At 32.6% G+C, this 23023-nt stretch overlaps 1 protein-coding gene across 1 annotated transcript in view; it reads left to right on the forward strand.

The window, feature by feature from the left end:
* The window catches only part of TBC1D32 (TBC1 domain family member 32), a 176941-nt gene extending 156077 nt beyond the window's left edge, over positions 1 to 20864 (forward strand). Inside the window, exons 33-34 of the mRNA XM_065888749.1 lie at positions 11438 to 11626; positions 20745 to 20864. Coding sequence (XP_065744821.1) covers positions 11438 to 11626; positions 20745 to 20864 — 309 coding nt within the window. The remainder of the gene's footprint in view (positions 1 to 11437; positions 11627 to 20744) is intronic.
* The last annotated feature ends 2159 nt before the right edge of the window (positions 20865 to 23023 follow it).

Consider the following 23023-nt stretch of genomic DNA (forward strand, 5'->3'; position numbering starts at 1 on the left):
TGCTAGAATGTTGTTGAGGATTTTTGCATGTTTGTTCATCAGTGATATTGGCCTGTAGTTTTCTTTCTTTGTGACATCTTTGTCTGGTTTTGGTATCAGGGTGATGGTGGCCTCGCAGAATGAGTTTGGGAGTGTTCCTCCCTCTGCTGTGTTTTGGAAGAGTTTGAGAAGGATAGGTGTTAGCTCTTCTCTAAATGTTTGATAGAATTCACCTGTGAAGCTATCTGGTGGTGGGCTTTTGTTTGTTGGAAGATTTTTAATCACAGTTTCAATTTCAGTGCTTGTGATTGGTCTGTTTATATTTTCTATTTCTTCCTGGTTCAGTCTCGGAAGATTGTGCTCTTCTAAGAATTTGTCCGTTTCTTCCAGGTTGTCCATTTTATTTTCATATAGTTACTTTTAGTGATGTATCATGATTCTTTGTATTTCTGCAGTGTCAGTTGTTACTTCTCCTTTTTCATTTCTAATTCTATTGATTTGAGTCTTCTCCCTTTTTTTCTTGATGCATCTGGCTAATGGTTTATCAATTTTGTTTATCTTCTCAAAGAACCAGCTTTTAGTTTTATTGATCTTTGCTATTGTTTCCTTCATTTCTTTTTCATTTATTTCTAATCTGATCTTTATGATTTCTTTCCTTCTGCTAACTTTGGGGTTTTTTGTTATTCTTTCTCTATTTGCTTTAGGTGTAAGGTTAGGTTGTTGATTGGATATCTTTCTTGTTTCTTGAGGTAGGATTGTGTTGCTATAAACTTCCCTCTTAGAACTGCTTTTGCTGCATCCCATAGGTTTTGGGTCTTTGTGTTTTCATTGTCATTTGTTTCTAGGTATTTTTGGATTTCCTTTTTGATTTCTTCAGTGATGTCTTGGTTATTTAGTATGTATTGTTTAGCCTCCATGTGTTTGTATTTGTTACAAATTTTTTTCTGTAATTGATATCTAGTCTCATAGCATGGTCGGAATAGATACTTGATATGATTTCAATTTTCTTAAATTTACCAAGGCTTGATTTGTGACCCAAGATATGATGTTTCCTGGGGAATATTCCATGAGCACTTGAGAAGAAAGTTTATTCTGTTGTTTTTTTGGCAGAATGTCCTATAAATACCAATTAAGTCCATCTTGTTTAATGTGTCATTTAAAGCTTATGTTTCCTTATTTGTTTTCATTTTGGATGGTCTGTCCATTGGTGAAAGTGGGGTTTTAAAGTCCCCTACTATGATTGTGTTACTGTCAGTTTCCCCTTTTATGGCCGTTACCATTTGCCTTATGTATTGAGGTGCTTCTATGTTGGGTACATAAATATTTACAATTGTTATTATGTTCTTCTTGGATTGATCCCTTGATCATTACATAGTGTCCTTCTTTGTCTCTTGTAATAGTCTTCATTTTAAAGTCTATTTTGTCTGATATGAGAATTGCTACTCCAGCTTTCTTTTGATTTCCATTTGCATTTTTAATGGCGATGATAATATCTCCTCCATAAGGCTTCTGTAAGGATTAAGTAGGGTAACTAAGGGCAAGAATTCTCATCACCACTGCGTATCTGGTATGTGAGATACTGTATCTTATCTAACAGTTAGCATTCTTGTCTCTGCTTTTGGGGTACTGGGAAGGTTTAATGATTTTTTGAGGGCCTGGAATTGGAAATGTCATATGCAGTAGCCACAGCTGTCTCCCTCCTGTGCATAGTTAGTCCTTCATTGGTGGAGTATGGATTGTTTCTTCACTATGTTATCAGGCTCAAGTTTAATATTGTAGAACTTAAACCTTTTTTCTAATTTTAGAATCTTTAGGTCAGAGTCCCAGATGGTAGAAATACTTAATCAAAAAGATATGAACACTTTTAAGGCTCTTGTTGCATATTATCAAATTGCTTTGATTTTTCTTCTAAGAAAAATGAAGAGACTTTCTGTCCTTCAGGACCCCGTATTTGGCTTTTTTAAAACTAATTGCTAAATTTTTAAAATTTGGGAGGTTTGGGAAGTTTTTTAAACATTAATACGGTTGATTACAATTCCATAGCTTTATTAATTAGATGTATCTTTTTATTAATTGCCCACCTGTCTTAGTGTTTCCTATTAACTTGTAAATAGTCTTTAAAAGTAACTACCACTATACAAATCTCTTCAATTCTTGAGTAATAAATATTTTACGTATTTACTTTTGTAATATATTGGCCATTTACTTATTTACTCTTGTATTTTACTTATTGTAACTTTATATTCTGTCTTAAAGTGGGGTAAGAGTAAACCTATCATTTCCTTCCTAACTCTGTCCTTAAAAAGTTAGTTTAGCTATTTCTACCTAATGGTTCCTCTATGTGTACTTTAAGGTAATTTTTCCCAGTTCAAAGTGGGCATTTGAGTTTGAAATTTAGATTGCTACTATGTTAAACTATAGATCCTCACTGTACTCAACTTTCCTATCTAGGAACATGGTAAGCTTTGACATTTATTTTCTTTATGTTATATTTTACTAAAGTTGTAAAGCTTTTTCCAAAGAGGTGTAGTACATTTCTCATTACAGATATTTCTAATTAGTTTAGCTTGATCTCTTTTTCAGTTCTATTTTCTCTTTGGTTATTATTAATAACTAGTGAAGTCATTAGCTTTTGTATGTTAATTTGGTAATGTTTTTTCTAGATTTTTGTTAATTTTTTCCTCCAACCTTCTAATATACTTTATTTCTCTTTCATTCTTTTTTTAATTATGTAATTTTTCATTAAGCATAATACCCTCCAGGTCCATCCCATGTTGTCCCAAATGGCAAAATTTTATTCTTTTTTATGGCTGAATAATATTCCATTGTATATATATGTACCACATCTTTTCTAGCCAGTTTATCTGTTGATGGACACTTATTTTGCTTCCATATCTTGGCAATCATAAATAGTGCTGAATATGAACATTAAGGTGCATATATAACAAATAAAAAGCAGACTCACAGATACAGAGAACAATCTAGTAGTTACCAGAGGGGATAGGGTTGAGTGGAGGGGCAAAATAGGTGAAGGGGATTAAGAAGTGCACACGACTAAGTATGAAATGTTACAGCATAGGAAATATAGTCAGTATTGTATAATAACTTTATATGGATTATAATCTGTAAAAATATCAAATTTCTGTGTTATACACCTGAAACTAATATAACATTTTAAGTCAACTATACTTCAACAAAAAATTTTTGGAAAATTTTCCAGTATAATACTAAGTAATAGTGGCTTACTTGTTTTAGACTTGAATGATTACTGGGAGTTCATCCAGCATTTCACCATTAAGTAGTAACTATTTATGGAGAGTATTTTTCCCTGTCATGCTGTGGAAGAATCTTTCTAGTCTATGTAAGGTATTGAATTTTGATTTCTTTAATCAAGTGAGAAGGTTGAATTTTGTCAAGTTCCTTTATGGTTAAGATTATCTTGATCTTGGAACTTATTTGACCTGTTTATAGGACATGTTGATAGGTTTTTTAATAGTAAACTATCCTTGCATTCCTTTGGATTTGTCCTACTGGAGGTCTTTTTCTTTTAACTAGACAATATAGTTCCTGACATTATGATATGTGCCTTTATACTTATTTTGAAGAGACCTTATGTCATTTATTACATCTACTTGCATCAGGTTACTCTGCCTGCTGAATTTTAAATTTCCTGAAGTTTAATAAGAAGTCTAAATATGACAGGAATTGCATGTAGTGGAAAAGCCAATTCTTTCTGTGCCAATTCTAGCTCTTACTGTGTATGTACCTAAAACACTTCTGAGAATTTTGAAACAGAAAATGTTTAATTCTGCTTGGAAGTAGTTACTTAAATATTTACTATGAGCTCAACAATCCATTCTTTCTATTTTTTTTTTAATAATTCAAGCCAGGGAGCAGTATGTTTCTGAGAGTTCCTTGTGTCATTCTAGTCTTGATTAATATGTATATTGTCTAATATCTCCAATCATTTATTAAATTGCTAACATATAACCTTTAAGAATGGACTACTAAAAACTGGGGAAAAACTTGCAATACCTAAGGCCCCACTATATGAATTTGGTACCTCTTTATCATTTTGGCATCTCTTTAACAATTTGATATATGTTTATCAATTTGAAACTGCATACATGTAGCAGGTTTACCTAATAAAAACTACTGCATTATTTCTGAGTAGTAATGTTAGTATGTTTCTTAAATGTATCTAATGTAAAAATGCCTTTTTAATGGCTCCTTATGTGAGCTAATCATTTTGTGCCTTAAGTGTATATCATTGCTTTGTTTATATTATTTGCCGTTTTATTGCTAATTATGAACTATGAGAACAACTTTTAAGTAACTAGGTATATGTGGTTAAGTAATTATTTGGGTACAAATTTTGTATTTCAAAGCTTATTCATTCTGGTCTAATTAGGAGTGGTGCTTCTTGAAGTTGCATATTTATAGACACTAAGGGATTGGTTGATTAATGAAGGAATTTGTGAGCAGGTTGTTAAATAAAATATAAGATCTCTAGAGTAAAAATAATAAGCTTAACTAGAATACAAAAAATTAAATGTAGTTAGAAATATATATTTGTTGATTAGCGTTTGAGTAACTGAGATTGGAAGGAAAATCAAAATTCAAATATATATTTTTTCTTTTTAAATGAACAGAAAATCACATGGTCTAACTAACTTTTTGACCAATTTTATTCTTTGTTAAAAAAGTCTTTATTGTATTTTAGTAATTTTCGTGCTTTAAGAAGTACCCTTTATCTTTAATGATTTATCTTTTTTTCCTTGGGGTTGTGATTCTGCATATCAGTGATTATTGTACTATATACTGTGTCAGCAAGTGGGCTAACATGGATAATCCTCTGAATATATTTACCCCCAGCATGAAAGCAGGATTAAAGAAAACTGTTTTATTATTTCATATTTTGTGACATAGTGCTTTTTTAAAATGCAAAATTATACAAATGTAAAGCTAAATTTCAAGACTGGGAATGCCCCTTGTTCAGTCACATTAATAAATGTGCATGTCCCCAAGCTTTCCCTTTCCTCACATTGCTGATGTTGCTACTTGAAATGATACCTTCTCCCTCCTTGTGCCCCATCTTTACTTGTCAGGTATTTATCCTTGGTATCTGTCCAAATGGAAGCTTTTTGGATCGCCTACAAGTAGATGATTCTGCTTTGAATTTGTATGCAGTTTCTGTATTATTCTTCTGGTAGAAATATATCTTTTTCTTTGTGGAATCATTATTTGTGTGTTTACCTCTTTCTTACTAGTTGAAGTTCCTTAAAGGTATGTGTGCCTGACCTATCTTCAAGTCCTTTAAGTGTCTGACACTGTGTCTTGTCTAGAAGTGCAACAAAAATACTACCTTTTTATTTATAACAACTTTTTGCAGTATAAAAAGTGTGTTTCCAGATGTTATTTCATTTAAAATTTTAACTTCATGACAAATGGAGAAATTCAGGATCAGTGAAGTGAGTTAATTGACTTACTGATATCACCCTGATAGTGAGGACTTCACTTTAAACCACATCTTACTTTACTAATATTCTTTCTATAATGAACAAATAATGCCAGAAGAGCTGTTAAAAATAGTGTCTTTGTATCATAAAACTTGATCATTTAGAGCATACATTTTTTTTTTTTTTTTTTGCGGTACGCTGACCTCTCACCGCTGTGGCCTCTCCCGCTGCAGAGCACAGGCTCTGGACGCGCAGGCCCAGCGTCCATGGCCCACGGGCCCAGCCGCTCCGCGGCATGTGGGATCTTCCCGGACCCGGGCACGAACCCACGTTCCCTGCATCGGCAGGCGGACTCTCAACCACTGCGCCACCAGGGAAGCCCTAGAGCATACCTATTTTGACTTAATCAGGTATCCATAAGTAATTGTTCTAAGCAATGTTTTTACTTAAGAATTAAGTAAATATTTTGAAGATTGTTTTTTTTTTTAATCTAGATACAAGTGAGAATAATTTACCTCAGCTAAAATAATTATGTTTGTCTCAGTGTTGCATCTTAATGTGCTTTGGCATAAGCTTAAGTATGATTAAGGAGCAAAATTTTCTAAGAAGGCTATGGTACGTTTTGATGCATATTGTATAAGCGATTTTCCTCCCTCTTTATCCTAAAAAGACATTCAAATGTTTCAAATTATAATTCAGTGTAAGGAACATTGGTTTACTATAAAAACATTATTAGTTTGTTTCACTTTCTTTGTAACCTATTCCATAAACTACTAATAATATTTTCTCAATGACTGTAAGGCATCAACTGCTTGGTTTTGAAAATATAGTGTATTTTTGAGACTTATTATAAGAGGGAATTTGGCAGTATCTAGCAAAAACATATACGCATTTACCCTTTCATCCAGCAGTCTCATTTATAGAAATCTATCCCAGAGATACACGGACAAAAATTTTGAAAATGTATGTGTACAAATATGTTTTTATAGCATATAGTATCAGAAGACTAGAAATAATGCAAGTGTCCATAAACGGGATTGTTGAATGAGTTATGGTTTATCCACAGGGTAGCCCTATGCAGTTATAAAAATGAATGAGAAGTACCTCTGTATATTGCCATGGAGTGATATACAGGATCTTTTGTTAAGTGAGAAAAAGGTGGAGACAAAAAAGAGTGTTTAGTACATTACTATTTGTATGAGAAAGTGTGGAGATATAAATACATATACAAATATCCTTATATTAAAAACATGAAAGAATGTATCATATTTTGTTAAATGATTTCTTATAGGGATAGGGAAAAGAATAAGGTGAAGAGTCAGGAAATATACCTTACTTTGTCTTTTTACTTTGGAGTCATTTAAATAGTTCATATAATAATATAAACACATATAATGAAATGAACCTAACAGTACCCACTTGATAGTATAACCTTATGAGGCACTTTATTTTTTTTAACCATTTTTAAATTATAGTTAATTTACAGTGTTGTATAAGTGATTCAGTTATACATACATATATGTGTGTGTGTGTATATATATATATATATATATATATATCTGTTATTTTCAGAATCTTTTCCATTATAGGTTATTACAAGGCATTGAATATAGTTCCCTGTGCTCTACAGTAGGTCCGTTTATCTGTTTTATATATAGTAGTGTGTATATGTTAATCCCAAACTCCTAATTTATCTTCCACACCTGCTGTTATCCCCTCTGGTAACCATAAGTTTGTTTTCTATGTCTGTGAGTCTCTGTTTTGTAAATAAGTTCATTTATATCGTTTTTTTAGATTCCACATATAAGTGATACCATATGATAGTTGTCTTTCTCTATCTGACTTACTTCACTTAGTGTGATAATCTCTAGGTCCATCCATGTTGCTGCAAATGGCATTATTTCATTCTTTTTTATGGCTGAGTAATATTCCATTGTGTATATGTGCCACATCTTCATTATCCATTCATCTGTCGATGGACAGTTAGGTTGCTTCCATGTCTTGGCTATTGTAAATAGTGCTGCAGTGAACATCGGGGTGCATGTATGTTTTCAAATTAGAGTTTTCTCCAGATATATGCCCAGGGGTAGAATTGCTGGATCATATGGTAGCTCTATTTTTAGTTTTTACAGGACCTCCACACTGTTCTCCATAGTGTCTGCACCAGTTTACATTCCCACCAACAGTATAGGAGGGTTTCTTTTTCTCCACACCCTAAAAGGCACTTTAAAACACAGTAATTTGACTGTACATGCCAAGTAATACATTGTCTAAATGACAAATAAAACAGCAAAAATACTACTGTTTTAAGTAATCATATTGCTTATGGTCATGTTAGTATTATTATTCTGGATTGTTGTTTTTGTCATGTGTGGTAAATGAAATGAAAAATTGATTCCATTTGTTTTAAAGCAAACACAGATGTAACATATAGCAATTTACGATGTGTTTTATCTTAAAATTTTTAAGGAGGGGGAACCTATACAGGAAAATGGACTTCAGACATATCAGCCAGTCAGAATTTTGAAGCTTTGATGAGTCTGGTTCATGTACTGCTTTTTTCCTTTTATGTATATTTGGAATAATTCCATAACAAAAATGTTAAAGAAAAAAGTTCATCATGTCTCTTTGGACACATACTATTTCTTTTGTCCTGTTGGAGTCCTAGACTGTCAGCTGATTCACGGACTATTTCATTTTATAAATATAGAGAAGTTATTTCCTTAACTCATGGTTCAGCATTCTTCCAGGGAAATAGTGTTTTAGAATTCTATTACAATTTAATAATTCTGGAGTATCTTACACATATAATAGCAACAGCAGATACAGTTCCTACCAAGTGAAGAAGGTCATATGTTTAAAAACTGGATGTCTCCTCTTTATAAGTCCCATGAGAGCAGGATCTAAATGTCTTTTGTTCACAGAAGAATTATAACACTTGTAGATTAGGTACATAAATGTTTGTTAAATAATAAACATTTGTACCTTTGTTATAGAAAAACATTTACATAGCACTTGATATATTTTCAGAGTGCTTTCAATTATAATCTCTCTTTTTCCTTTCCTAAATTTCCCATGTGTAGAAAAGGCTGGTGTTATTCTCCGTTTAATGGGAAAAAATAGACATTGTATAGAAAACAGTGCATGAATGTTGTGTAAATGCCAGAAAATTGCCTCTGCATTAGAAACTATGTATAATAAATAAGTAATTGCAGATTTGGGGGCAACTTTTTTTAACCAATATGGGTAAAGCTTTATGGATAAATAAGTATTTTGACTTCGGATATCTTTGTTTGAATCATATAAAATTGCTAGGCTTAAAGGTCAAAATGAGTTGACGATCAACAGTTCCACACCATTCAACCTGTAGAATAGGCCAACTAGAAAGAAGATAGAAACTGTTACCCCTTCATTACTGTCAACTTGCTAGACACCTATGAAGCTGACAACTGAATGGGAACTGCTTTCTCTGGCTACCTGGATCATTTGTATTAATTTTCACTCTTCGGTTGTTTCTCCTTCTTCATTCATCCAGAGTCTCTCATTTTCATTAACAAAGCGTGGCCCTAAGTTGATTGGTATTAACATCTGTAGCAAAGAACAGACAGAAGCCTGGCAGCAGTGCATTAGGGAATTAAAAACGTTTTGCTTCTAGTCAAAGAACCACTGACTCTTTCAAGCCATCTAGTCAAGTAGGAGCAAGAGATATATTTCCTCCCCAGGGCAGCTGAGCTATACTGTGTGGATACTTGATTAGGCAGTGAAAGTTGGTGATGAGCTTTGCATACCAACCTTCCCTCCAGGTCAAGATCTAGGAGAAGAATCCTGTCCTGCCAAGTGAAAAGTAAAGTTGTGACCAAAGGAAATTAAATATATCCTTCCTATTGACAAATGTTGGATGTTCACAGATATATTTTAATTCAATATTGAGTTAACCCATGGGCTCTATGAAAAGATTTTGAAACATAATAGAAGGGAACATAATATTTGTAAAGGAAAATCCGATACCTGAAACAGAATTACAGTTTAAAAAAAAAAAGAAAATATTTGGTCATGTATAGTTGGCATTGTCAATAATAAGAAGTATGACCAGAAAATGAGATGAAAAGATATGCCTATAATAGCCTGAAATTAAAAGGTTAATGGTTGACATGAGTAATGATGTATGGAAAACAAAAATTTTATGATACCATCTGGTATGGGCTGATTTGTGCCCCTCCCTCCCTGCACCCCCCCCTACAAAATTCATATGTTGCAGTCTTAACTCTCATTACCTCAGAATGAGACTGTATTTGGAGACAGAGTCTTTAAAGGGGTAATTAAGTTAAAATGAGGTCATTAGGGTGGGTCTGAATCCAATATTATCAGTGTACTTATAAGAAGAAATTTGGACACCAGACACGTACAAGAGAAAAACCACGTGAAAACGTTGGGAGAAGACGGCCATTTACAAGCCAAGGAGAGAGGCCTCAGAAGAAACCAACCTTGCCAATACCTTAACCGTGGGCTTCTCCAAAATCTAGAGGAGATAAATTTCTGTTGTTTAAGTCACCCAGTCTGTTACCTTGTTACGACAACCTCAGCAAACCAATACATCTTGATAAAGGCAGTTAAAAGCAGAAGCAGCATCCCTCTAAACTGAATCAGGGAAATAAAAGCAAATTTTAGAAACTGTTCAATAATATACTTTTTAAAGGTCAAAACAATGGAACAAAAAAGGAAAATTTGTGTATGTCTACTTTATCTATGACAAATTGAGATAAGCCTCCATATCTGTTCCCGTTCCTTCCCACCTCTAAAGAACAAAACTATAGGGAAGAGAGGCTCAATCAAAGAAATCTTTCTTCAGTGGTAAATTATAAATCATAAATTAAAAATATTGGAAAGTAATTGTCTTAGTTTCCCAGGACTGTAGTATCAAAGTACTACAAACTCAGTAACTTAAAACAACAGAAATTTATCATCTCACAGTTTTGGGGGATAAAAGTGTTGGCAAGGCTCTGTTCCGTTGAAGGCACTGGGGAAAGAACTGTTTGATGGCTCTCTCCTAGCTTCTGGTAGCCTTAGATATTTCTTGGCTTATAGATGCATCACTCCAATCTTCTGTCTTCACGTGACGTTCTCCATGTGTGTCCTTTCAACTTCTGCCTTCTGTGTGTATGCAGATTGTTCAGTTTCCTTGATACCAGTCATATTGGAATAGGGTTCACCCTAATGACCTCATTTTAACTTGATTACCTCTGTAAAGACGCTGTTTTCAAATAATGTCACATTCATAGGTCCTGGGGTTTAGGACTTTGACATATTTTTGGGGGGAGACACAATTCCACCTGCAATATTAATCTACCAAAATACTAACAATGTTAATCACTGTATTTTTTTTTAAGTTTTCTGTTTGTTTTTGTGATGGGTATGTATTACTTTTATAATCTGAAAAATATTATTCAGAAAGTAAAGTAAATGATTTTTGTGAAAAGTCTCATTTTTGAATTCTATTCATTAGCTCTCAGTTTTTATGTTATATAATTCTAGTTGGTTTAAATTGTTTTCTGATTCAGCAAGAGTCCATATGCATATTTAGCAATCATCATCTGCATAATTATACAGCTGTTATTATAGGTAGGATAGAAAAAGCTCCCATCTCTGAATAAATAAATTAAAATAGTCTCAGCATTTGTTATCTGTAGAGAGCAGACTGGTGTTATGGTAAGAGGAGGAAAATATGACTGAAGAAGGCATTTAGCAATAGCTATGAACAGTGTGAACACCATCAGTTACCCCTAAGTCCTGAATCCCAAGGCCATGAAACTTTTCTCACACATTAGGCAAATAGGTGAAGCATCCTTATTAGGCTTCTTGTATGCAAAATGTCTTTCTATTTTGATTAGATGTTAAGCTCTTCATTGGTTTTGTGTGAGTTATTGGGTACTGTTTTTTAAAGTCAAATATGGCTTTATAAGCTTTCTAATGAACTAAATTCTTTTTTTTTTTTTCCCTAGATTTGCCTGCAATGGATAACTCAGTGTTTTTGGAATTATTTAGATTGGATAGAAATCTGCCATTATATTGCTACTTGTATTTTCCTTGGTCCTGATTATCAAGTGTATATCTGTATAGCTATATTCAAACATCTACAACAAGACATTCTACAGCACACTCAGATTCAAGATCTGCAGGTTTTCCTAAAAGTAAGTAACTTTACTTCTAGAGGAAAAATTTTGGCTGAAAGTTAATGGTCAACTTTGATGGGGTGTCTAATGCCAGATATTTTTCTAGACACTCATGAAATCCTAAAAACAACCTTGAGAGGTAGGTATTATCTTTATTTTAGAGATGAGGAAACCAAGGCACCGAGTTAAGTAAATTACCCAAGATTTTACAGCTGGTGAGTGGTGCTAGAGAGTGGTGGGCCTGGGATATGAAGTTAAGCTGCCTGGCTACAAAATTTTGCTTTCAGCCAGTATGCTGTGCCAAAAGGGCTTTTTTTTTTTTTTTTGGATATTCCTATATCTTATTTAGTCAATAAAAGTTCAAGTTACTGTGTGTTAATACAGCTTTGATACTTTGTAAAAACATTTATTGTAATTGCCTATACCTTCATAATTTTCTAAACTATCAAATATTTTTATAAAAGGTTTCTATGAAAGATTCTATCATAACACTCTTTTTTAAAAAGTCACTACTATATATAAGTTAATATTTTAAAGCAAGATATAGCTGCTTTCTTTCTCACAATAATGGGACTTTTGAAGCTCTGGACTTTAGAAAATACAAGATATATAAATATATCTCTATGTGTGATTCTTCCTGGAAATCCAACTTTTTGTTTTAAGTTAAAATCTTTCCTTGAATTTAAAATATGTTTCCCTCCCCCTGCTACCCTCAGACACACATATGCACTCATATGCATACATACACCAAAACCAACATTAGGTTTTTTCTAGGTGGACAGATAATTGCTACGTGAATTAATTTTATCTTTATTCTTTACCATTAGATACTTATCAGTTATTTTTCATTTAATGATGATTTTTTGTAAGTACATGTTATTGATCATTTAAGATTGTGAAACTATCAAGCATTTTTACTTCATAAATACTGAATTCAAAAGATCTCAAACTTCCTACATATATCAATAGAATTATGATCTTAGAAACATTTTTAATGAAATAAAGTATAACAAGACAATGGTCATACATGTAGAAGGAAAACTTAGGTAGAAAAAGAAAAAAGTGGTCTGTAAGAAGTAATTTGGAGAACAGGGATGGTTAAGTAAATGAGAATTACATTGAGGACAAAATGTGGGTTCCTTTTCAGTAAGGGACATTTTCATTAGTTGCAGTGGTCAGTTATAGAGATTTCAGTCTGAAATTTCCACAAACTCTTATATTTTTATATCTCCTAACTTATAATTATCTAACCTCTTATCCTACTTTAGTTTCTCTTATAGTGTTTGTCACTGGCTGAAATTATTTTAGATATGTTTTTGTCAATCTTCCCCAGTATAATGTGTAATCCTCCGCAAGGATTGTGATTTTGTCTATCTCGTTTACTAATGTATTTTTCAGTGCCTTGAACAGCACCTGGCACAGAGCAAGTGCTCAATAAGTACTTGTTGATAGAGTAAACAAAGAATGTAAATAAATATAAAGGGAAAGATGAATGAACTTAGTTTTTATTCGTATTGAATAACAAACATTACTAACATCTTCCTTTCTACCAGAAGGATATCCTTATATTTCATGACCTTTAAATCTGATTGATGTTGGTGATTATTGCAGTTTCATCCCTTTCTTGATTACTGCCAGGAAAAATTATAATAGGGTTTACAAATGGTGACCTCTTTAAATATTTCCCAAACTCTGTTGTGTTCTGAGCATAATGCTGTCAATTTAAAACTTAAATTTAAAGAATTTTAAATTTCAGCAGGTAGGTCTCACGGTCACTGATTTCTTTTGGTGGGTATTTTTCTTGTGAGATAAATTCCAATGTAGTTAATTTTGAAATATGCATTTACATACCCCTTTAAGTACTCCATTAAGCCCTGTTATAATCTCTTCTTTGCAAAGTATGTAAACGTATGTATACTGTTTTTCACTTATTCACATATTACCCAATCATGAAATTTTGATTAAGGAAGTGATTTTTATTCTTCCTCCCCTCAAAAGATCCCCCTAGTCAGAAAGATATATGATTTTAAATGTCCTCATTAAACTACAGTTAGGGAGATTAAACCTTGGAAATTATGTTTTATATCTGATCCAAATTCTCAGACTTGTTCAAAAGGAAAAAGCTTATCAATAATTCTCCATATAACTACATACCACAGCCATAATAATATTCTTACGTAGATTACATGTTGTGCCCTGACTCTACATATTCAATAATGACTGCTTCTGAGAGGAAAGAGGAGGTAGAGTAAAACAAGGGACTTTTATTTTTTACTGAGTATATTTATGTGGACTTTTTTTTTTTTTTGAATAATGGGACCGTGCTTCTTTTGTAATAAAACTACTTTTTAAAAGGAAGATATTAATCATTATATAAAAATGGATAGAACAAGCATCTGACTGTGGTAAATAAGTTCAAATAATCAGTCCCAATTGAATTAGTTTCCAAAATACTGAAAAACCACAAGCATGTTTTCAGTTACAGTATTATCAGTTATCCCTCAAGAGAAACTTGAGATAATGAGATGATTCCAGAAGATTGAAAATACGGAGTTCTTTTCCTGGTTTTAAGTTTCATGTACTGACAGAAGGGGCATGTTGGAAATATTACTTTAGGAATAAAAATCTGTCTGAAGCATGTAGTATAGACAAAATACCAACCCATTCTGTATTCATTTTGGTTTAGGCTCAAGATTTTAAATCAGGTAATTGAATCTAGACTCAGTGTTTGCATTCCTGGCAGGCCACTGAACAATTCTTCATGATCAGTATATTAAAAAGATGACTTGAAATTTCTTAGCTCAGGTTTACTAAAAAAAAAAAAAAAAAAAGCAAGCAATAAAACTTGTTTATGTTTCCTCATTTAATTAAACCACTAAAAGATTAGATGAATGCCATGGGTATAAGTTTATCAGCAAGGTGTTATCTGAGTTTTTCACAATATGTTTTTAGGCACCACAAGAATGTGGGTTGGATAATAGAGCAGCTAAGTGCATTGTTCCCACGCTGTGGTGACTGATAGATTAGTGCTGACCTAGAAGGCAACTTCTAAAGGTGTGCTGAAGAGCTTAGTCCTTGGACCTAACGTTTTTCTGTGACAGATGATGGTTCAGAAAATCTGTAGGCATCAAACATCCAGAAACAAAAACATCATCGGACAAAATAAATATTCTCAAATATCTCAGACTTGAAAGTCTAAAGTTGGGTTGGTTTATTTTTCATGGATGGATATCTCTCTCTCTCTCTCTCTCTCTCTCTCTCTCTCTCATGCACCCACACACACACACAAGCAACAAGTGTAGGGAGAATTACTTTGATAGTACTTCAGAAGACCCACTGTTTTACCAGACTGGCTGTATTGCATTCCTCTGCATGGTAATAGGCTGACAGTGATCTAGGTTTTAGTTTATGAATTCAACCTGGGGACAAACGTCACTGAAATGCCAGGCTAGGAGAAGATTGCCTTCCAGTGAAAATCAGGCTCTGAAGACTCAAAATACTTAATTAAAATGCTTCAACTAAATCCTGCATATTATGGCAAAATCAATTTATGATTATGTAAAAATAAGATTAATTTCAACCCATCAGTAAATTGTCAAGAGGGTTTTTTTGTTGTTGTTACTATTGCAGCTGTGGTTACCTGAGCATGTTGACAGGGTAAGAAATGGAGATCAGATTGAAAATAATAATAATAATAATAATAATAATTGTATACTAAGCTCTCAAAAGACAAAAGTGTTTATAGTATTAAAAATAATTCACCATCCAAAGGATCAGACACAACAAGCTCAGTATTATTCAACTGTGGTTTTCGGTTATGTTTTCTGCATTGACCTTATATCACTTGAGTCCACCTCAAGTTAAATTCTGCCACTCTGTGTAAGCTTGGGCATGTTGCTTACCTCTCCATGCTTCAGTTTTCTCATCTGTCTAATTGGGCATGAAATAATACCTATCACATAGAGTTGTTGAGGAACTAAATGAGATGATATCTGTAAAATACTTCTAGAACATTATCTCACACATTGCAAGTGCTTAAAAAAAAAGTAGCAGTTATTTGAGTTTCTACATCCCTGTTCATCCTTCTCTTGTATTTTTTTTTTTTTTTAAGAAAAAATGTGCAAACAACACAGCAAAAGAAACAGGATTTTCTCCTGGATCCATTGCTAGACTATATACTTCTGCTCCCATTTTCTTCTCCAGCTCCTGAGACATTTTGGTATTATATCATGTAGTAATACCAGGCATATACTGCAGATCTATGTCAGGAACATTCTCTTACGTTGTATCTGATCAAGGCCTATTCCCTCATTTACCCAGCCAAAATTTAATCATCTCTGTAGTCATCACATATGCCATGTACCCTCAGCTGAGTTAAAGTCTTTACGAATGCATACTTTATCCTAAATATATAAGAACATCGTGTTCTCTCCAGAACTACACTTTCTGTCTAAACTTTCCTGATCTTAAAAATCACTAGGGTCCTTATTAAAACTGATATACCTAGATTCCTCCCAGACCTACTAAGACAGAGTTTTCATGACAGAGAACTACATTGTCAGATTTTAGTATAAAATCTCAAGTAGCTTGTAACCTTTAGAATATGTGAAAATGTTACCTTTGGAGCTTGAACGTGAGGGTTTCAGAAGTTTGGGAAATATTGGGTCCAGGAATTTCTAATTATACCAAACACTCTAGGAAGAATATACTAGAAGAAACGTGACTTACAGGTTGTTTGTGTTTCTACCGCTTTGACCAGGAAGGAAGATCCTTTTTCATATCATAGTTCAGACATAACACACAAGAGGTCATCTCCAGCAAGGGTAAAGAGCAGAACTAAGTTCACAAAACCCCTTCTCTTATGTAACTCTAACTGTATAATTTGGTGCTTCCTATGTGAGAGATGACATTAATATGGATCCTTTGTTAAGTTACCTTAGTGGATAGTAAGTTCTATATACCTTTTGTGGCAAACTTATTTTATATGCCTCCTGGTGATTATTAATTAGTTGACTCTTTGTTCCAATTTAACCCAAAGTGATGTATCTTACTTTTTTTCCTCCATACGCTATAAAGAGCTATTATCTTTTTTTAAAATCACCTTTTGAATGCATTAATAATTAAATATTAGGGAAACGGTATATCAGAAAATACCTAAACTTGGTCCTAAAATCTTAAAACTAAGGCATGTCATGGTAGCACACTTCATCTTTTCATGCTTTGTATCTATTTACCACCCTGAAAGTCCTTATCTTCAATTCAAATTCCAAATTTACAGGGCTTGCAGTAGGTCTAAAAACATTTCTGCTGGAAACTATTTTTGAAAACTTTGATAAAAATGATGATTGAAATTATAGGTATAGCTTGATTTCCATAATAGGCATATTCTTGAGAAGTTGCAAGAAAGGACAGTAATAGCTTAATATTTTAAGTGAATTGTTCTCTTACATTTTTGGTAAGGGGTTGAAGAGCAGAGACTAGAGTCAATAATCTTTAATGGGCCTGTCCACACTTAACGTTACAAATTGGCGGTTCAATCAAGAAAATCTAGCTCAACCATTTCAGAGAAAGGTTAATAAAAACGTTATTATGACCACGGTTAATACCGTGAGTGCTTATTGAATGCCAGGCACTCGGCAAAGGGAGTAACAGGTACTGCTCATTCACTCATTGACCATCGTCCAGCATCTGTGTTCCAGGCGTCGTCGTAGTCACAAGAATAGGCCATGGCCTTGCCAAATTGACCTTAACATTCTACCAGTAGATAAATAATATGTGAATAAATATATAATATTTCAGGTATTGATAGATCTTATTATAAAGAAATCAAACACAGTAAGGGAGTCAGAGAGTGAGATTCCTAGGTGCTGTTTAGATAAAGAGCCCAGTGAAGGCTACTCTGAGGCTAATTAGCCCAGTGAGGCTAATCAGAAACCTGAATAAAGCAAAGGAAAAAAAGCAATGCACAGATTTCTGTACAAAATCCTTCTACATGAGAAGAAAGACAAGTGCAAAGGCTCAGAGGTTGGAATGAGCTTGGCCCACTTAGAAAGTGTCAAGATGACCATTGTGGCCAAAACGAGGTGAGGGAGTAAGAATGGTCGGAGATGAGACAGGAGTCAGATCACATAAGGCTTTATAATTCATGGTAAAGAGTTCAGACAACATAATTTATGCTGTTATTCAGCCTTTATAAAATTGAGGCTTAGAGAATCTGTAAACTTTCCCAGGTTCATACATCTAGTAACTAATATAGGTGAGTTTTTACCCTTTTTTGGTCGGAATCCAAATCCTGTGATCTTTCTAGTGTATTATTGACCAGTCTGTTTACTTAAAAAAAAAAAATATATCCTAAATTCAGTGGAACTTCTAATTAAGTGCTCTCAGTAGTAAAAGAAAACCAGTGGTTACATACTTGAAACTAGATTCTATGTACAAAGGAGAGAGGGAAGCTGTGTATATGTCATATTATATAATTGAATACACACCCAGCATTGTGGTTTAAGATGGTGATTTTTAATGCTTTTCTGATGGTTCAACATTTGAAACCCAACATTAATGAGAAAAAGCAAATCATTGAAGGCACACTGGTTGAAAAGCCACTAGACAGAAAAAGAAAATGCAGTATACTCATTATGGACTTCCCAACCAAGACAAACTACTTATTAAAACAAAACTTGAACAAATAGTGCCCTGTTTATATAAAATGGAATGTTACTTTATATAATTACATATGCCTACCTATTTAAAGAATAAGGGAATTCACATTTTTAGAGTTCAATATACTTATGTCTATAAATGAAATGATAATAAAGCAGTATTCTGAGGAAATGGTCCTTTATAACTTGAATGATAAGCTGGCAGTCTAAATGGTCATAATTACAAAGAAAATTAATTCACTGAAAAGGCTATAAGAACATTTCAGATAAAATGAAACATATTCCACTTTGAAGACAAAGTGGAATTCAGAGATTCTAAAATTTTATTCAGAGTTAAAATTGCATGTGAATTTTAAATAATCTGTATAATTTAAAAACATTCCTTTTAGAATGAATATTTAATTCATTATGAAATAAGACCTTAATAGCCTTATCTTTTCCTATGAAATAAGACCTCAACTTTACTTGCCATTTTATGGGTGTGTCTTCAGTATAATAATCCGAGTATTTTCTCTTTATTTTAAAATTAATGTCCAAAATGGAAGCCATAATTCAAAAAACATGTTTTAAGGAAAAAAGTATTTTTAAACCAAGTAATAGCTATGGTTCTCCATAGGTAGTTTTTATTTTTAAGTTAAAGTGGAGCAATAATTAAAAGACGTTAAAATAGGTTTTGCTTATTTTTGCCCAGAAAGAATTATTAGAGGTATTGTTCAAATGCTGTCATCTCCTATTGTAATTCACATTTAATGAACAATAAGCATTCTTTTAAAAATCATGAATATGTACTAAGACAATTTTTCTGGCATTAGGTTTTTTTTCTTCTGGTTAGAATAACACATTACTATAATTCTTTTCCAAGTTAGGTATAGTTTTAGTGAAAGGGTGATTAATGTCAGATCACACATAATTTGAATGAAGAGAATGGATAACTTCATAAATAATTCCGTGACTACAACTCTAACCGTTTAAAGTGAATTCTTGAACAGTAAGATTGGTCTTACTTCAATCCTGTTTTTTGCCCAAAGAACAAAGTGAAATATGTTTGATAGAGAGAAATTTACATAGTATCTCTGCTATTCATAAGATGAACATCTTCCTTTTGATTCAGTTGCTTATACATAAAACTGGAGATATGATATATACTTCAGTTGTTAATGTTTTAGGACAGAGACCCGTCTCATTCATCTTTGGGTCTTCACTGTATAACCAAGAACTTTACATACAATAAGGGAATGAATGAGATTAATGAATGAAGAAATGAAGAAATGGATAACATCACAAGTATTTTAAAATTAAGAGTAAAGTTCAAATTTTTATGTTTGAGGGTATTAGCTCTAGTCTTAAAGGTGTAATCTTATGCATATAACTTTACATCATTTAGTTTTCTTAATTATAATATCAGCCTTGTAGATCAGTAATAATACTTTTTTTTTAAAGCACCAATTAACTTTTCCCCCAAATTACCCAGATTTTAGGTGGTATGTGGCAAGTAAGTGTACTGTTCTCCCATTATGTGCAAGCTGTGAACTATTACTAATCTAGTAGTGACTAGCGACATCTGAGGCCTTTAAAAACATCCATTCTTACTGAGAATTTGTTGTGTTTTCCTAACTGTCCTACACTGATGTCTCTCATCTACAGACTGTCTCTAACACAATATTTGGTATATGATAATATCTTATTCTTTTGAATTGTTTATTGTTAGTAGCTTTTGCCTTTAAGCTATTTTCTCCAGAAAGGCATGAATTGCTCCAAATTTTTTATAACCTCCAAAACTTCTAACATAATACATTACATTGAATCAAGGATCATGTTTCTTTTTTCTTTTTTTTTTTTAAGGGATCATGTTTCTTTTGCAGAATTTTTTTGTTGTTACCTTGAAGGGTAGGCATTGCATAGCGAGTATTTGGAGATACTAAAAGAAATAGTCATAAAATTTCCTAAAAGTGTCTAAGATTCTAAATGGATGCTCCTACTATTTTTCATTCTTGAGTGCCTCATTTGGGACACTAACCATTAAATTCCAAATTAGTATAGACATGCATAGTACCAACATTATGAATTGCAGACTGTTGGAGATTTTATGAACAGTAGCTGTAGAACTGATATTTCTTACATTATAAGTATCCTTTGATAAGCTTTAGAGCCTTTACTAATTACAAATGTGAACAATCATTCTATAATTGAAACTATTATATCTTAAATATTAGGAAGAGTTCATGATCTTGTTTTTTTGTTAGCGGTAAAGCATTTTTGGTTTTGAAAACAGGCAACCTCGTTTCATAGGGACATGGTTTTTTGCTATCATATACATATAGCCTACTAAATAAAAAAGAAGTTAGACATTTATTAGAAACATAAAACCCCCATCTATAGCTGAAAAACAATGATACATTAACTGTTTAAAACTCATTAACTTAGAATTGTGTGTCTTTACCCAAGCGAATGAACATCTCTTTCTATTTTTTTGACAGGAAGAAGCACTGCATGGGTTTCGAGTGAGTGATTACTTTGAATACATGGAAATTTTGGAACAAAACTACCGACCAGTGCTGCTGAGAGACATGTGGAACATTAGAGTGCAAAGCACATAGATCATGGAACACGCAATTTAATTTTATGTTTTATTTATTTTTAAAGGAGACAGAGGGACTTGACTTTTCTGTCTGTGTCTATAACAACATATGCTTTGTGAATACACAGTATTGTAAATCAGTACTGAGAGTTTTTGAATATAATAATATATTCCAGTAGCTATTGGCTCAATTGAAGTGAATTCATTTTTGTAAATTTGTTGTTGTGTAAGGTTTTAGAATCAAATCTAGCTTATTTATAGTTCTTTATGTTTAAGAGTTAGTCTTAACCTACATTTCCTTCTTCCCAGGATGATTAAAATATTTTTTCCAATGAGTTTGGAAAGTAGCAGCAGTATTGTAAATAATTGACCAGCCAGAGAGATTCCATAGAGACAAGGAAGACAATTGTTTTCTTCATTTTTATTTCTTTACATATAAAGGAAAATAGGCAAAACCATAACTGCTTATTTTACATATGGAGGAACAAATGATATTATGGCAAGTGGTAGGAAAATTGTCGTCGTCAGACATAATTGTTTTTCTAGGAATTGCTTTTGATACCTATATCAATTTATAATTTTTCATATGAAATGTAGCCTCTACATGGTTCATTTAAAAGATAGATTGGTTATTTCATACTGATATGCATTTGACTCTCGTTTGTTATGTGGTTTACTCAGTGATAGATTTGATTTGTACTGAACTTGAAAACATTAAAGAGAATAGATTTGTAAATTATTTTAAATGACCAACACAGTGTTTTATTTAAATAGAAGGCTCTGCTCCAGTGAGATTAATATGCTAGGCTCTATTTTCTTGTAACCGTTACATTTAATATATGAAAGATAAGACACAAAAATATTAATTTTTCAGTCAGTAATTTCAACAAGTTTTAAAGATTATAGGTAGAGGTCATTTTGTATTCATTGCTTATATTTAAATATAAATCAACTATTAAAACCATTCTGGAGCCTTTTTTTCCCCCAACCAAAAATGGCTTATCTACAGACTCTATTTTTCCTTTTAGTATGATGAAATAACTGGTACCATACAATTTTCAGTTTTGTGATATTTAGGTGATTGTAGTATCAACCTTCCAAAATCAGTTTTTGTGCTGTAAATGCCAACAGCAGCTTCTCAGTAATGGTGTTCCTAAAGGACACTGAAAAAGTTAAGAAAAGAAAATTGAGCAAGTTAATTTGACATATTGCTCACTTTAGCTCTGGCTGATGTGAGTTAAGTAAGAAAGCCCCAGGTTACTCAAAACACCAAGTGTTGTCTACTTTCAAACTTAATTTTGAAAAGCTTGTTCCACAGAACCTGTAGTACCTGTTTCTGTTTTTTCCCATTCTGAGACGTTGTTATTTGTCCTGAGAAACTTGCAGCTTTATTTCTTTTTAAAAGGTCTTACATGGTAATTGGAAATACAAATGGAGAAGGAACTATAACTTAATTTTATAATATTCATTGGTGATTTTGATTGAAAACTGAAGCAAGATCTAGATAATAATTACATTGTGGAAAAGTGACTTCAGCTGGAGCCAGAAGGCTTTCATTTTCATTTGATAAATATGTTATGAACAATGACTTAGCAATTTGGTGAAATAATATTATAAAATATGGTAGTTCCTGTAGCTACCATTGTGAATTATTTTTGTACCTATTTTTATTTTAAGAATACTCTTTAGAGTAGAAATACAGCCCTGTCTTGCTTCTCCATTTTATTTTTAATTATTTAAAATGTAAGTTCTTAGGACTTATTTCTAATTTGTGAAGGAGGACTTTATACATTTTACAAGATTTATTATAGTTATATTTTATAATACAATGTAAACAAATTTGTGAAAAATTTAAGTGTTCATATATACATCTTCAAATATCTGTTTTCAAAATTGTATCTTTGTAGTTCTGCCTCTGCATGTTTAGGCATCTAAAGAATCTGTGAAAGTAAAGTAAGTCTCAGAAATTCATCTAAACTTGCTAACAGGATTCTACCTAAATTTATGATTATTAAATTATGGTGTGCTCTAGTTTGATTTTCCAGTTCCAAGATGTTAAGGAAATTTCTTTGGTCATTCATTATACAGACATATTGTGAGTATTACACATATAATGAAATATTTTTAATATTCAAGGTAGGATAAATGAGATACAGCACCTCCATTCAGAGAGTCCAC

The sequence above is a fragment of the Phocoena phocoena genome, chromosome 12, assembly GCF_963924675.1.
Source record: "Phocoena phocoena chromosome 12, mPhoPho1.1, whole genome shotgun sequence".
NCBI lineage: Eukaryota > Metazoa > Chordata > Mammalia > Artiodactyla > Phocoenidae > Phocoena > Phocoena phocoena.